The sequence below is a fragment of the Protopterus annectens genome, chromosome 4.part1 (genome assembly GCF_019279795.1).
Source record: "Protopterus annectens isolate FY-2018-M chromosome 4.part1, PAN1.0, whole genome shotgun sequence".
NCBI lineage: Eukaryota > Metazoa > Chordata > Ceratodontiformes > Protopteridae > Protopterus > Protopterus annectens.
Genome location: NC_056734.1, coordinates 479,488,746 through 479,502,294, shown reverse-complemented (window position 1 = coordinate 479,502,294; position 13,549 = coordinate 479,488,746). Strand labels below are relative to the sequence as shown.

The 13,549-nt window shown below is 36.2% G+C and overlaps 1 protein-coding gene across 1 annotated transcript in view; it reads right to left on the bottom strand.

The window, feature by feature from the left end:
- Positions 1-1,538: 1,538 nt before the first annotated feature.
- Positions 1,539-13,549, bottom strand: part of LOC122801237 (mucin-4-like) — a 163,137-nt gene continuing 151,126 nt past the window's right edge. Inside the window, exons 13-15 of the mRNA XM_044070789.1 lie at positions 6,714-6,792; positions 4,910-5,080; positions 1,539-1,942 (exon numbers count right to left, since the gene is read on the bottom strand). Of these exons, the coding sequence (XP_043926724.1) occupies positions 1,539-1,942; positions 4,910-5,080; positions 6,714-6,792 (654 nt within the window). The remainder of the gene's footprint in view (positions 1,943-4,909; positions 5,081-6,713; positions 6,793-13,549) is intronic.

Below are 13,549 nucleotides of genomic sequence, written 5' to 3'. Positions count from 1 at the left end.
ATACTTGAATTTGCCTTGTTTACCTCACTAATACAGATCCAGTGATACTTGAATTTGCCTTATTTACCTCACTAATACAGATCCTGCAATATTGAATTTGCCTTGTTTATCTCACTAATACAGATCCTGTGATACTTGAATTTGCCTTGTTTACCTCACTAATACAGATCCTGCGATACTTGAATTTGCCTTGTTTATCTCACTAATACAGACCCTGTGATACTTGAATTTCTCTTTTTTACCTCACTAATACAGACCCTGTGATACTTGAATTTCTCTTTTTTACCTCACTAATACAGATCCTGTGATACTTGAATTTGCCTTGTTTACCTCACGAATACAGATCCTGTGATACTTCAATTTGCCTTGTTTACCTCACTAATACAGATCCTGTGATACTTGAATTTGTCTTGTTTACCTCACTAATACAGATCCTGTGATACTTGAATTTGCCTTGTTTACCTCACTAATACAGATCCTGTGATACTTCAATTTGCGAAAGCACAGCCGTCAGAAGACCAGGTCCAAAAGAGCAACATAATTGAACTTTAACTCGATTTTTTATTGTTGAAACACAACAAAATAGCGTTTTCGCTACTGATTAAACAGTAGCTTCATCAGAAAAAACAACCAAGTAGGCGCCATAGTCCATTTAAAAAGTTTTTTTAAAATGACATCACCATTTTAAGGCGTAGACTTGCGCACTTGAAATTAACAATCAATTAAAAAATCCAGGAAGAAACAATCTAAATGTTGCAGCGCTTAACCAAGCAACATACACAAATACTAACTAAGTACTTCCACTGTCCAAGAATTCATACATCACTTTAATAATCTTAGACTTTTTACCATATAAATTAACCTTATCCAGGCTTACATTATTGCCAAGATAAAGGTGAGAGAAGTCAGTTCTTACACTGTAAGTGTGTATGTAACCAATCTGAATTGATTCCCAGTCAGCGTTTCCCTTCCGAAGAAGGAAGGAAATCATTTAAAAAAAATTAAAAAATTGAAAAATATGCCAATACATAGCATTATTAAAATGTTTATATAGTGAAAAAGTTTTGTATATGTACAAAACAGACTATGACAGTCTCAAGTAGAAAAACCTCGAGAAACATATGTCAAAAACCTTCAATATGAAATTGATATATAAAAGCTACTATGTACTGTATTCAGGACCTGAACTACATTTGTACCTACAAAGAGTACCTGAATGAACCCAAATAAAGATGTAGTACTATTTAAAGAATGTAGTATTGTCATAGAAAAAATAAATAAAAATTATAAGTAAAAATTATATGTAGGTATATAAATAGGGAAGCAACCTTTAAGGAAAAGGGGAAGAAGCTACACTAACCTTATAGTTTACAACAAACAAGAAATAACCCTGTAATAATAATGATAAATCCCATGCCTCCATGTATAGCCCCAAGGACCAGGTGTAGATATTATTCTAATATAATTATAATTCTAATATAATTGTACCTGAGGTTGAGAACTAGTAAAGAACAAAGTAATAGAAGAAGTAATGTTGGTTATCTCATATAGCTCTTAAGTTTAAGAATACAGGAAATGTTGCAGTGTTCGTTAAGGCCCGGACTACTAAATGCTTCCAATTTAATCTGCCATTCTAATTCCTTAATTTCAAGGAATAAAGCTTGAGGCCCACCCCGGATGTTATATGGGATATGGTCAATGTCTAGAAAATGGAAGCTGTGGCCACTCTGGTTTATGATGTGTTTTGCTAAAGCGTTATCTTCTTTCTTTTTCCTTATTGCATAGATATGTTGGTATATTCTATCCTTAAACCTTTGATCTGTTTTGCCGACATAATATGCCGGACAGCAGTCACATAAAGCCAAGTAAACTACAGATCTAGTGTTACAATCCATTTTATGATAGATATCATATTTTTTACCTCTGATTTGGAATGTTGACCCTGTTTTTAAAAGTTTACACCAATTACAATGGCCACATAAAAACGTGCCTTTCTGTTTTGAGAAAATATCCAACTTTTTATTTCTTTCTAGTATGCTTTTAAGGTTATTACCTCGCCTGTACACAATAGGTGGTAAAGATTCAAATTTTCCATAAAGTTGAGGGTTACTGGTAATAAAATGTTTACCTCACTAATACAGATCCTGGGATACTTGAATTTGCCTTGTTTACCTCACGAATACAGATCCTGTGATACTTCAATTTGCCTTGTTTACCTCACTAATACAGATCCTGTGATACTTGAATTTGCCTTGTTTACCTCACGAATACAGATCCTGTGATACTTCAATTTGCCTTGTTTACCTCACTAATACAGATCCTGTGATACTTGAATTTGCCTTGTTTATCTTACTAATACAGACCCTGTGATACTTGAATTTGCCTTATTTACCTCACTAATACAGATCCTGTGATACTTGAATTTGCCTTGTTTACCTTACTAATACAGATCCTGAGATACTTGAATTTGCCTTGTTTACCTCACTAATACAGATCCAGTGATACTTGAATTTGCCTTGTTTACCTCACTAATACAGATCCTGTGATACTTGAATTTGCCTTGTTTACCTCACTAATACAGATCCTGTGATACTTGAATTTGCCTTGTTTACCTCACTAATACAGATCCTGCAATATTGAATTTGCCTTGTTTATCTCACTAATACAGATCCTGTGATACTTGAATTTGCCTTGTTTGCCTCACTAATACAGATCCGTGATACTTGAATTGGCCTTGTTTGCCTCACTAATACAGATCCGTGATACTTGAATTGGCCTTGTTTACCTTACTAATACAGATCCTGTGATATTTGAATTTGCTTTGTTTACCTCACTAATACAGATCCTGTGATACTTGAATTGGCCTTGTTTGCCTCACTAATACAGATCCGTGATACTTGAATTGGCCTTGTTTACCTTACTAATACAGATCCTGTGATACTTGAATTTGCCTTATTTACCTCACTAATACAGATCCTGTGATACTTGAATTTGCCTTGTTTACCTCACTAATACAGATCCTGTGATACTTGAATTTGCCTTGTTTACCTTACTAATACAGATCCTGTGATACTTGAATTTGCCTTATTTACCTCACTAATACAGATCCAGTGATACTTGAATTTGCCTTGTTTACCTCACTAATACAGATCCTGTGATACTTGAATTTGCCTTGTTTACCTCACTAATACAGATCCTGTGATACTTGAATTTGCCTTGTTTACCTCACTAATACAGATCCTGCAATATTGAATTTGCCTTGTTTATCTCACTAATACAGATCCTGTGATACTTGAATTTGCCTTGTTTACCTCACTAATACAGATCCTGCGATACTTGAATTTGCCTTGTTTATCTCACTAATACAGACCCTGTGATACTTGAATTTCTCTTTTTTACCTCACTAATACAGATCCTGTGATACTAGAATTTGCCTTGTTTACCTCACTAATACAGATCCTGTGATACTTGAATTTGCCTTGTTTACCTCACTAATACAGATCCTGTGATACTTGAATTTGCCTTGTTTACCTCACTAATACAGATCCAGTGATACTGAAATTTGCCTTGTTTACCTCACTAATACAGATCCTGCAATATTGAATTTGCCTTGTTTATCTCACTAATACAGATCCTGTGATACTTGAATTTGCCTTGTTTACCTCACTAATACAGATCCAGTGATACTTAAATTTGCCTTGTTTACCTCACTAATACAGATCCTGCAATATTGAATTTGCCTTGTTTATCTCACTAATACAGATCCAGTGATACTTAAATTTGCCTTGTTTACCTCACTAATACAGATCCTGCAATATTGAATTTGCCTTGTTTATCTCACTAATACAGATCCTGTGATACTTGAATTTGCCTTGTTTACCTGACGAATACAGATCCTGTGATACTTGAATTTGCCTTGTTTATCTCACTAATACAGATCCTGTGATACTTGAATTTGCCTTGTTTACCTCACTAATACAGATCCTGCGATACTTGAATTTGCCTTGTTTATCTCACCAATACAGACCCTGTGATACTTGAATTTCTCTTGTTTACCTCACTAATACAGATCCTGTGATACTTGAATTTGCCTTGTTTACCTCACTAATACAGATCCTGTGATACTTCAATTTGCTTTGTTTACCTCACTAATACAGATCCTGTGATACTTGAATTTGCCATGTTTACCTCACTAATACAGATCCTGTGATAGTTGCCCTCATTTTTCTCAGTAAGTCAAACATCATAGCTAATAGTGGAACCTTCATTTACAAATAACTAAAATGCATCTGAAATATAGATTCATCACATGGCATATTTCTGTTAATTAAACTTCTACTGCAAGTAATGCAATCTGATTCAATATATTCATTCAGACATTACCTGGATGACTGACTGGTTCCTCCCAGATTTAATCCTGGACTGGTGGGCCACACCCTCCTTGAAAAAGTAGTTACAGCTCGAGGGAGGATATTTGGCAAGGTGTTTATGCATTAGGCTAATTACCCTTGTAGATTCTCTGATCCTATGAGTCACAGTTGTATGAATGTTTAATAAAACTAAACTCCTTTGCAAGGCAAGTTGTCAGTTTGAAAACAGTGGCCATAGAAAAAGTTTGCATCTAATTATGATTGTTTCAAAAACTGCATTTTTCAATTTTAGGAAACAGATAAAGTTACACGGGTAGTTAATGCAGGTTTCAAGGCCATGACACAAGATAATTGTAAGGTAACAACAGATCATCAGTGAAAAGTAGTTTGTTCGAAACAGTTCATTTATTGTGATACCTAGTTGCTGTCTACTATCCAAAATCATATACATTGCATAACTTACACACTGAAAGCATTTGCAGACAAATCAGAAGAACATAAATGATTTTCTTTTATATGACAAATTCTCTTTTTCTTACCAAACAGTCCCTTTGTCTTATTATTGTAGTCATTTGGAATATACAGCAAAATATTTATCATGCCAAACGAAGCAGACAATGAAAGAGAGACTTTCCCACTAAATGTTATATTTATCGAATCATTTCTTTTTATGTAGAGATCAGTACCATTGTAGAAATCTGTCTGAAGATCTGTTAAAAATGCGAGAGAAAATAGAATTAGTTATCAGTTGTTTTACAATGATTTATAAAGCATCAGCACTCTGCAACAATTTAAAACATGAGAAATGTAACACACTTTTCTGATTACCGAAAAACTTGTAAAACATATTGTGCATTTATCAGGTGATAGACAAGTAAAAAAAAAAAAGGATTTATTGCAACTGTGAGACATACTCAGCAGGGTAATCATCCTTTATGGGAATGACTATGTTAAATTATTAAAATAGCATAATGCTTTTTTGTTTGTTTGCATTCACATAGTTTCCACTTGAAATCATTTAAACATTTCCAAAAGAAATTTCTTTTAAAAAACACATTAATGTACTAAGTAATGGTAACGATCAATGTTCAAAGGCTTTATCTATATCATGTTGAGGACGGGGATTTGCATAATGGTTAAGGTGTTTACCTTACAGACACATGGTACAGTGTTTGTTTGATTCTCACCTTTGAAAGGAAGCTGACTAGGCTTAAAATGGCCTACAAGAGTAGCTAGCCTAGTACTTGCCTGTGAACCAATGTTACAATTCAGTTACTGTCATTTCACCATAAACTAATGGTATACATAGAAAATTACCCATCACTAATGCTACCTTCCATACAAGTAGGACTTCTCTAGGTAATGACAGTAGTAGAAAACAGATATAACAGAGCAACAGTACTACGGTGAGATCTTTTAAGGTGACTGACTACCATGTATCTGAGATCTGGCTTTGTATAAGGAAATGATTGTCTGGCTGTAGGGAATTTAGAATTAATGTTCAATTCAATATGACTGTATTTCTTTGCTTTTAATTTAAGTAAATTTACTCATGGGGTCCACTATAAAAAAATCACATCTCATTTAATTAACTCATAATAATTCAAATCAAAGCATAATCAGCTCATGATAACTCAAACCCAAAATGTCTAAAGACTAGGCAGGACAACAGCAAACAAAACACATAAAATTATATTTACAGTGGGTACAACTTCTGTACCTCCCCCCTTGTTGTAGAGGTAAGCCCCAATACCCCCAGACTATGTACATAGCAACTTTGAGATTACTCATGCTCAGAGAAAACAGTGAAAGTGAGAAAGCCACACAATCACCTCCTTACTCTTCTCCACTATGACAGGATGTTGGTGATCTAGGTTCCTTTTTGTTTGTCAACCATATGGCCAGGGACAAACAACAGGGACCCTAAACCCATGCCCCATACTTCTCCCTGCTTATTGTATCTAACATGGAAGTTACAAACTGTCTTGACAGAAACACTATTCATTCTGTCAGTTTTGACAGAATAGTCTTCAACTTTAAACCTTGTAGCCATTTGGAGAAAATATATTCGCTGTCTTGCCATCTGCCTGTCTTTAGCAACCTACCCATCCACCTGTCTAGCTATATAGTTTAGTAAGTTAAACTCAGACATGAAGAACAATGGATTTTTATTTTACCATAAACAGCACAATGCACTGATATCAAATACAATGAGTGACAAATGCAATCAAAGAAGTGTTTTCCAAAAGTTGTTTTAGATATCATTAATCCAAATAACACAACACCAGCAGTTACCCAGCAAAGATTAATAAGTGAGGTGAACAAATTAAATGGAATGTTTACCTGGAGAGTATGAAAATGAGACGTTGCCACCATTCAAAAGAATTTGGATAGCATTATTAGAGCCCAGAGTAAACTGAACCTGTTAAAAAAAGAAATGACAGTAACAGAAGCATTCATTCAAAATCAACTGCTTAGGCTACATTATCATACATGAACAGCATATTTATAATGCAGTTATAGTAAATGTTCATTTCATAAGACTCAAGCTATGCGTCTCATTTTTTTCATTTTGATTTTGCCCCCCCCCCCATTTTGACTAGCTAACCCTTCCTGATACTTTGCTATCCCTTTGTTGTCATGTACCTCACATCATAGGTTCACAAGTGTTTACTAGGCTAATGACCACAATGGCCTTTTTAAGACTAGCCAAGCATCCCAAATCTGTGACAAGTTCTGATATCCTTAATAAGTGCATGGGCCTGGGAGATGAACCATTTTCAGGTTACCTGTGTCCATTAGAGATGTAGATGCCAAACCAGGGATGAATTTCCATTTTCCCACCCAATAGTCCAAGTTGCACTTGAATTGGGTTAAGGAGGAACTCTGCTTCACATAGATGGGGAGCCTGTTCCATAGATGAGATAGTCTCTGGGATACATACCTATCTCCCCAGCAGGTCCTATTTATATCACAGGCAAGGTTTAACTCTTTAGAATGGGTAATTCTGGTGCTGTTTGTTTTGTGGATATGCAGGAGGTCTATCAGAGTGTGGTCTGACAATGCCCTGTATGCCAGGCATAGAGCTCCCCTCAAAAACCTGTAGGAGACAGTTTACAGGGATAGGGCGTTGATGTGGTCTGCATAGGATATTTTACTTATGCCCTGTATTCTTTTAGTGAGGAACCTCTGTGGACCTTCCAGTTGTTGTACATGCCTGGTTAGGTATACACCAAAGACAGCATTGTACTCAATGAGAGGTCTGATGAATGCCAAATACAGTGAAACAATAAATTCCTTGGGCTTAGATGCCATATCTTTGTTTTTAATTTGGAGTCCATGGAGTGGGTGGTCCCACTTTCAAAAGCTCATCTTAATGCTGGGGAGTGTGAAATGAAACCTCAATATCTAGAAGGTCACCATCTGCACTTGTGATGGGCAATTCTGTATACTCGTTCTCCCTGGTTTGTGAACATACAGAATACCTCTTTGCTACCCCAGGGTTTTACAAATTTCATGTCCTTGCTGTCTACAAACAATTTCCAAATGAAGGAATTGACTCCCTATTAAAACTATTAAAATATCAGAACACCAAGAGCCAACATGCTGAAAAAATAAAACATTGAAACTGTAGAGGATATTGAACATAGCTCTTCTCCTTTTTTGTAGGGGACAAGCTCCCCCACACCCCTGAACATATATATGTATATATATATATATATATATATATATATATATATATATATATATATATATATATATATATATATATATACTAACTCTGAGATCACTATACTGCAGAGAAAATTGACTATTTCAAGAAATGCCCATCTCAGACTTAAAATATGCAAGTCTGTTTCTTTTTAGCTCTTCAGTCACGACATTATAAGACTTGCTGACTGAGGTCCCAATATTTCAAATGGTTACTGAAAGAATTGCTATAGCCAGTCTTTGTTTTCTATTAAGATAATCTGCTGTACTGTATCTCCTCAGGATACAAGAACTGACTGCCAGCCCCTCAGATTTACTTCTCCTAAATGGTTCTTCAGGTGCAGGCCCTTATATAATATTCAGGACTTAACTATTACATCAGTCAGTAAAGCAGGCAAACTCTGGTTTCCGTTTGTTAATGACAGCAATGATGTTTTGCTATACATTGTTACTTAAAGCATTCACCATTATTTCCAGAAAACAAAAAATATAAGTTTTGACCTTGCCCAGTAGATCCTTCTATGTCAAACTCAGGTAAGATTCAGAATATGTTGTAAAAAACATTATTCACCCTACACCCACTTATTCTTCAGTACTACAAAATATCAATGTAGCAGAGTTTGTGAAACTATTAAAAAATGAAAAATGTTGAAATGTTTTCTGTTATTGGATGCTTGGCTATGCCTTGTGTGGTTAAAAATATTTAGGTACTGTTGTTCTGTGAATGCCATACATAGACAACAAGTTACTACCCTGGGTTAAGATTTGCAGGGAGATGCTTAGTCTATATGTCAAGTCTTTTTTATTAGTAGTAGCCATATATTTGTGGACATTTTATCTAGGCTGAGAATAAGCAGTCAAAGGCAATGGCATATTCCTTCAAAGGTTCATTGGTCACCTGGGGTAAAGGTCAACACTTACCTCTTCTTTTAAGAAGAGAAATTTCCCTTTTCTCTAGTGCTGGCATATTCTGTGATATACTAAATATTTTATTTCTCTCTTCATGTTAGCAGTTCTTCAGAATTATTTAAAGGCATGTACATCTATTTACATCACCCAGCTTAAATCTGGTGCCTTAAAGCCATTTAGCCTCTTGAGCTGGTAAACATTTAAAAAAAAACTGATCCCACAGTCATACAAGTCATGTTCACTGCTTAATCACCTTTATTACAAATTAATGACACCAAGTTACATACTGTAAGGTAGTGCTTCTCTGACATGACCCATCATCATGAAATTTCTCTTAAAATAGGAAGTTACTAGGCAAAACACTAAATGAAACAGGTGAGACTACATCTCATGGAGGCTGTTAAGGGATACTGTGGGTGCAGTTTGCAACTCGTAAAATGGGAGTGGGAGAAACTGTAGCTTTTTCTTCTACAGGAAGAAAAAATGTAATTGCATTTGACGTTTCTCACCTACTGATGTCACAAGAAAAACAGTAACAATTTAATTTAATACTTTTCTCCTCCTTTGATAATAAATGTTCCTTCAGACCTTTGCATTTGTCATGCCAAGCTATAAAACTTGAATGTTTAAACACAGAAAGTTCTTTCCTTTCACCATGTAATGCTCTACAGCTTAAATGTTTTAAGTGGCAGTTGTTTTCATTCACCATGTAATTTTTTAATTATTTATTGATGCAGTAATTTGTTTTAATTACCTTAATTAGTTTTAATTACCTTTAACTGTTCTGTATAATATGACATAATTTCTTCATTATAGAACAATACATTATTTAATAAGATAGCAACATATTCCAGACCTTGCTAAAGCCGAGAAAAAAAAACTATGTTGTATTGATATAAATGATTTTATTTAAAAAAATGTTATATCCTTGATTGCACGTGTTATGTTTTACAATGTTAATAATGCTTTGCATTAAAATGAAGAACACAGTTATGTTACTGCATATTGTATATGATTGAAATGTTAACTTCATAGCACTTATATCAGTGCAGTACTATAGTCAAAACAGTGGAAAGCAACACTTATCTTACCATATATTATATTGAACAAACTGGTTTGAACAATTGCTTGCTTAGGTGGCATTGACTGTATCTATAGATGTGAAATTCTCTTTAGGATACATGCAAACAACATCATATGTTGATCTTGATAATGGGGGAATGACAATGTTCACACTGGAGCAGACAGAACAGGATATGAGGACTGCCTGAATCTACAAGGGTGGGGTTACAGAAATAAAGAAGAAGAGGCCGATATAGACTTTTTTGGGAAATGGCCAGCATGCAACTCAGGTACTGACATAATAACTCCATAACTCAGGCAGACCTCCTCCTAGTGAGGAAAGGACAGGGTAGAATCAGAGTTTGCAAAGTCATCACCCACTGAAACAGCTTCCTCACATCATAAATCTCTGGTGGCCACAATCAGCTGTAAGCAATGGTCAGGGAAAGCACTAAGGCCAACAGAGACTAGGCCAAAGACCTGGAAGTTGAGAAGAACAGCAGTATCTCAAGACAACTTATGCAAATAATATAGAGGCGATATCCAACCATCCAGGTATAGAAATAAAGTACATAAGGAAATCTGGTGGTAGAATGCATAACTCAATAGTCAGCAGTAAGGCAGATACTTGATAAACATCTGAAAATGAAAAACAGTCCAGCTGGATCGGTAGTGCCAGGTAGTGCCAACTGTGCCAGGAAGAGTAGGACAGTGCACATGTAACATATGCCAAGGGAAATACATGTTATGTCGGACAGTATTATTATTATAACTGATTAAATGTATATGTTTTAAATGAAAATTCTGGAAGGGAAAAGTTTAATCTCAGTCCAGCTAATTTTGAAAAATAGGTTGAAAATTAAATAGGTTGGCTTAGGCCCTAAATATTTTATCTTACAAGTCTGACTGCAGCCAGAGACAAAAATGTCTGGGAAAACAGGACTAAGAATCTTACTGCACTGCCCTTAGGGGTGTACTAATTGTTACCCTGGAAGGGTGGAAGTTTTTGCAATTGTTTTGTAGATTTCAGATGCTGCAAGAGATGTTAGCAAAGTTCTGAGTGTGTACTGTACCTGAGTCAGGTGTCCAGATGTGATATTGTTCTATAACCAGCACTGAAATGATTCTTTAGATATTAGTGAGAGACATGACAAAAATCTTGCAGCAACAGTTTGCCTTCCAGAATCTGATAGGAATGATCTCTCAGAGATATTGCACACACAACCTGACACTTCATCTTGCCTTGCTGTAGTAAGAAACTCAACACACTTCATCTTGTCTTTCTGTAGTAAGTAACTTAACTAGGGAACAGTAATTCTTTAGTCAGTCAGGAAAATATAATGAGATTAGTAAAGTATTGTTTTTCTGCATCTGTGTGATGAATCTATCCAACTGTGTTATTTTTTTATATCTCATGTAGCTGAAACTCTGGTGTTTACTGTAACTAGATATTCAGTATTCTCAAGTTTTCTATGCTATTATTTATTATTAAATAGTTCTATGTCTTTCATTGTGGATGGTCTTTTACAGAATACTTTTAATATCTTAAGAGTACTTATGCTTATTTTAGTGAAATGGTGGCTGCTCCTAAAAGCCATGCTGCATTGGTCAAACTCTAACATTTGTATTAGTATTAATTTTACTCAGTATAATCGGGTACCCTTGTAAGATCCTTAGAGTAGCTGACTCGTGGCATCATAAATACATTATAGTCTGGGCAGAGGGGGCACGGCTGGTAAATCTGTGCTAGCCTTTTCCAGGTGTGTGTGTGTGTGTGTGTGTGTGTGTGTGTGTGTGTGTGTGCGCAAATCAGATACCCAAGTGTGTGTGTGTCATGTGTCATCTACTTGGAGCAGGGACTCAGACCTCCAAAGTGGTCAGTGTGGAGTCTTGTTTGGGTCCTGGAGAGAGACAGAAAGTCAAACCCAAGGTCTGGAGAGTGCTCCCTGTGTGCTGTTAAGGGAAATTGTGCTTTGTGCAGAAAGCTGCATTTGAATAAACTGTGTGACTACATTTTTGCTCCTAGTGGCCATCCATCACCAGTGTCACTGGTGATGATTGAGGCTCCTTGATTACTGGCCCAGAGTAGGTACTGTCATAGATGGGTTGGGGTAAGGCACAGAAATGGGGCTGGAGGGAGGGCTGTTTGTGTCATGCAAGTGACTAGTAGAAGGAACATCCTTTTTTTTACTGGGAGGTGCATAAATCTAATTGTAATAAGCCCATCACTTATTACAGTGAAGCTTTCTTTTGCTCTTCACTTGAAAAGCTAAGGGGTGGGGTGCTGTTTCATAATGCCTGCACAGGGTGCTAGCTGTACCAGGTATGCTTCAGCTGGACATTCCCAGACTTGGTGAAAACATATGACAAGGTCCCAAGAAAGCTGATTTGGACATTTATTTGATGGTTCAAAGTCAGAGAAACATTGGTAGAATTAGTGTGGGCTATGAAAAAAATGACAAAATGACACAAGTACAAACAGTGTTTGGTCTCACATGGGAGCTACCAGTGAGAATAAGTTTACATCAGGGTTCATCTCTGAGCCTACTGCTGTTTCTACTGGTGATGGCTAGATTTGCAAACCAGTTTATGGGAACAGATTAGCAAAGTTGCTGTATGCAAACAATATATCATTACAAGCAGAGGGTGAATAAGAACTTCAGCAAGTTATAGGGGAATGGAATGCAAGACTACAGAACATGGGATGAAACTTTGTACAGACAAGACATTTATCATAGCAGCAAAAAGGGGAAATCAAAAGAGGGTAAAAACGTAGACAGAATGCAAACCAGTGGAATAGGTTAATAGTTTCAAGTATCTCAGAGGGGGTGTGGAGAAGGAAAATCTGAATGAGGAGGTCAAAAGGTAAAATCAGGGGAGCTACAGCCAATAGACACAGAGTGTCAGGGACAGTGTGTGACAGAAGAATGCCAAAGAAACTGAAGTGTGACTAGTATGTTTGTACAGTACAGAAACCTGGTCAGTAAATGCAGAGATGTTAAGGAAGCTAGAGGTGATGGAGATGAAGTACCTGAGATGGGTGGTCGGATGTACACTGTGGGACAGACAAAGGATTATGACATCAGAGCAGAAGTTAAAGTAGCTTCATTTCCAGAGAAGATGAAAGATAACATATTTTGATGGTTCAGGAAATATGAAAGCAAAAGATGATTTTGTGAGGAAGATCCAGGTTACACACAAAGAAGGCAATAGGAAGTGAGGAAATCCAGGTGGGAGGTGGATGGACTGCATGAGAGAAGGCCTGTGACAATCAGGCATGACTGTTGAAGAATGTAGGAGAGTAGCACTGAATCAAAGGATGTGGTGATAGTTGATGTTATACTCCAACCTCATGTAGAAAACTAGGAAAAGGGGTTGATGATGATGATGATGATGCATGTAAGGATAAAACAATATTCTATGGAAAAACACTGTGGCATTTAAACAGTTCCAGCCATTCTAAAAGACTAGTTAACAGTGTTAAAGTATAAGCTTTT